Source organism: Oncorhynchus kisutch, linkage group LG11, assembly GCF_002021735.2.
Source record: "Oncorhynchus kisutch isolate 150728-3 linkage group LG11, Okis_V2, whole genome shotgun sequence".
In the NCBI taxonomy this organism is placed as follows: domain Eukaryota; kingdom Metazoa; phylum Chordata; class Actinopteri; order Salmoniformes; family Salmonidae; genus Oncorhynchus; species Oncorhynchus kisutch.
Window position 1 is genome coordinate 25,637,913 of NC_034184.2, and position 2,078 is coordinate 25,639,990.

The 2,078-nt window shown below is 39.6% G+C and overlaps 1 protein-coding gene across 8 annotated transcripts in view; it reads right to left on the reverse strand.

The window, feature by feature from the left end:
- LOC109899827 (cell division cycle and apoptosis regulator protein 1) overlaps window positions 1-2,078 on the reverse strand; it is a 47,494-nt gene that overhangs the window by 32,602 nt on the left and 12,814 nt on the right. For all 8 annotated transcript variants that reach the window (XM_031835492.1, XM_031835489.1, XM_031835488.1 and 5 more), the window contains one exon: window positions 1,145-1,308. In XM_031835492.1, coding sequence (XP_031691352.1) covers window positions 1,145-1,256 — 112 coding nt within the window. In that variant the 5' untranslated portion in view covers window positions 1,257-1,308. The remainder of the gene's footprint in view (window positions 1-1,144; window positions 1,309-2,078) is intronic.

The window sequence follows — 2,078 nt, forward strand, 5'->3', positions numbered from 1 at the left end:
AGATAACATATGGAATTCTTCAGATAGCTAAATAAATGATCCTTGGGGCGGGTAGCCTAGTGGTTAGAGCGTTAGACTAGTAACCGGAAGGTTGCAAGTTCAAATCCACGAGCTGACAAGGTACAAAAAAAAACACAGTTCAGTTCCTATGCCGTCATTGAAAATAAGAATTTGTTCTTAACTGACTTGCCTAGTTAAATAAATAAAAAATCCTTGTTATGACTATGTGATATAGAATATTAGAACCCCTTAAGGAATATATATATATATTTTTTTAATCTAAAATTTGATGAAACACATAGAAACACATTGAATAACAGCTTCATACATGGATAAATATAGAGTAAAACAAAATAATTCAAGAAATGAAGTTATGAAAGATTGACATGTTTTTAACCCCTATTTTAGGCACAAAACTATCTCCATATATACTGTACTTCCATTAATTTTTTAAGCTGGTACCGGGCTACTTTAAGACAAGTCTTGTGAGGCTTGTGGGTGTCCTAGAGCAAAACAACCAACCTGTTCGTGAGAGACTCACCTTTCCTTAGAGGGGGCATATTAGTGTGTAGCCCAAACTGTTTGGACACTACTGACAGAAGTTGGCACATCGGCTGTATCGACTTCAGACAAGCCCTGTGATGTTTCTGGGGGTCGTAGAGCAAAACGGAGAACACCATTGTGTTCGTGGGAGTCATCTTTAGTTTGTAGGTCAAACCGTTCTGACGTTATAGACGTTTTCGTGAGAAGACCAATTTTAGGAATGTCTCATGATCTGACAAACACTGCTCTAGCTCTGCCACCTTCACCGCAGATGCGGAAGGGCGACATCGGCAGATGCTGTGGGTTGAGACGCAGCCCATGCCAAAAAAACGGATGGATTTGGATGGGAAATGTTTTGTGTTAATTAATGTAGACTCTAGGGGGTGAATATGAATTACCATAATCTAAATGTGATTTCTGTCAGTCTTCTGGATGGACACCCTAATCACAAATATCTTGTAAATTAAAATACTGCCGGTCAAATGTCCGGCGTCACATTTTCCTATCTGAAACCCTGCCTCAACCTCACATTAATTGTATCCCACAGATGAGTACAGATTATAGAAAGAAAGGCAGTCATCCAGAAAAATGTCATACTCACAGTGTAGGCTGTTGAGGTCCAGGGACTGTCCTGAGTGGCTGGGCTGGGACACCCCCGTGGCAGTGAACTGAGCCGCCCACGGTGGGTTCTTCTGTCCCCCAAATTGGGCCATGAGTCACGGCTCGAACTTAAGTGTATTGACGGAACTGATTTAGGTTTATATCCTGTCAAAACAACAACCGGAAACAGGCCTATTTGTATAAGGATTCTTCATTTGACATTTACCTTGCTTTCATTGACCACAAACACAGGCAGCTAGCAACAAAAACAAACAATACAGGAGGAAATTGTTACAGATTTACTTACAGCTAATACAATACCTAGCTAGCTAAATCATATCAGCTAACGTTAGCTTGGCTAATATATCGTTAAGTTACCACCTTGGCTAAAACAACAACAATGTTGGGCCTCTTGACAGCTGCCTCTACTAGGTGGGATAGTGAGACTAGCAACAACAGAATTAATGGGCAGGTTAGCAAAACTTTCACTGCTGGAAAATGTTGCTTAGTTGGCCAGCTAGCTATCCCTTGATCATGACTCTCAGTTTTATTACATTACACATAAGTCATTGGACGAATTCGTCTTCTGTATGGGACCTTTTGTTAATAATTAGAAAGCCTTAGAATTAGAAAAATTAAAAATGAATGAATGTGGCATACTATTTAGTTAGCCTCTTCAACTCTGATGCCCTCTGGTGGCATTTTCTAAACTATGCATAATATTCTATACTTCAGAACTAAGTCTGACAAACACAAGCTTAGTACTGTTAGAAAGGTGGGAAACAATGTGTTTACTACAGAGCCTGAGATACAACAGATTCCCAGTTTGTCCACTAGATCACATGATGTCTTTTGGCCACTTTAAAATCAAATCAAATGTTATTTGTCACATACACATGGTTAGCAAATGTTAATGCGAGTGTAGCGAAATGCAT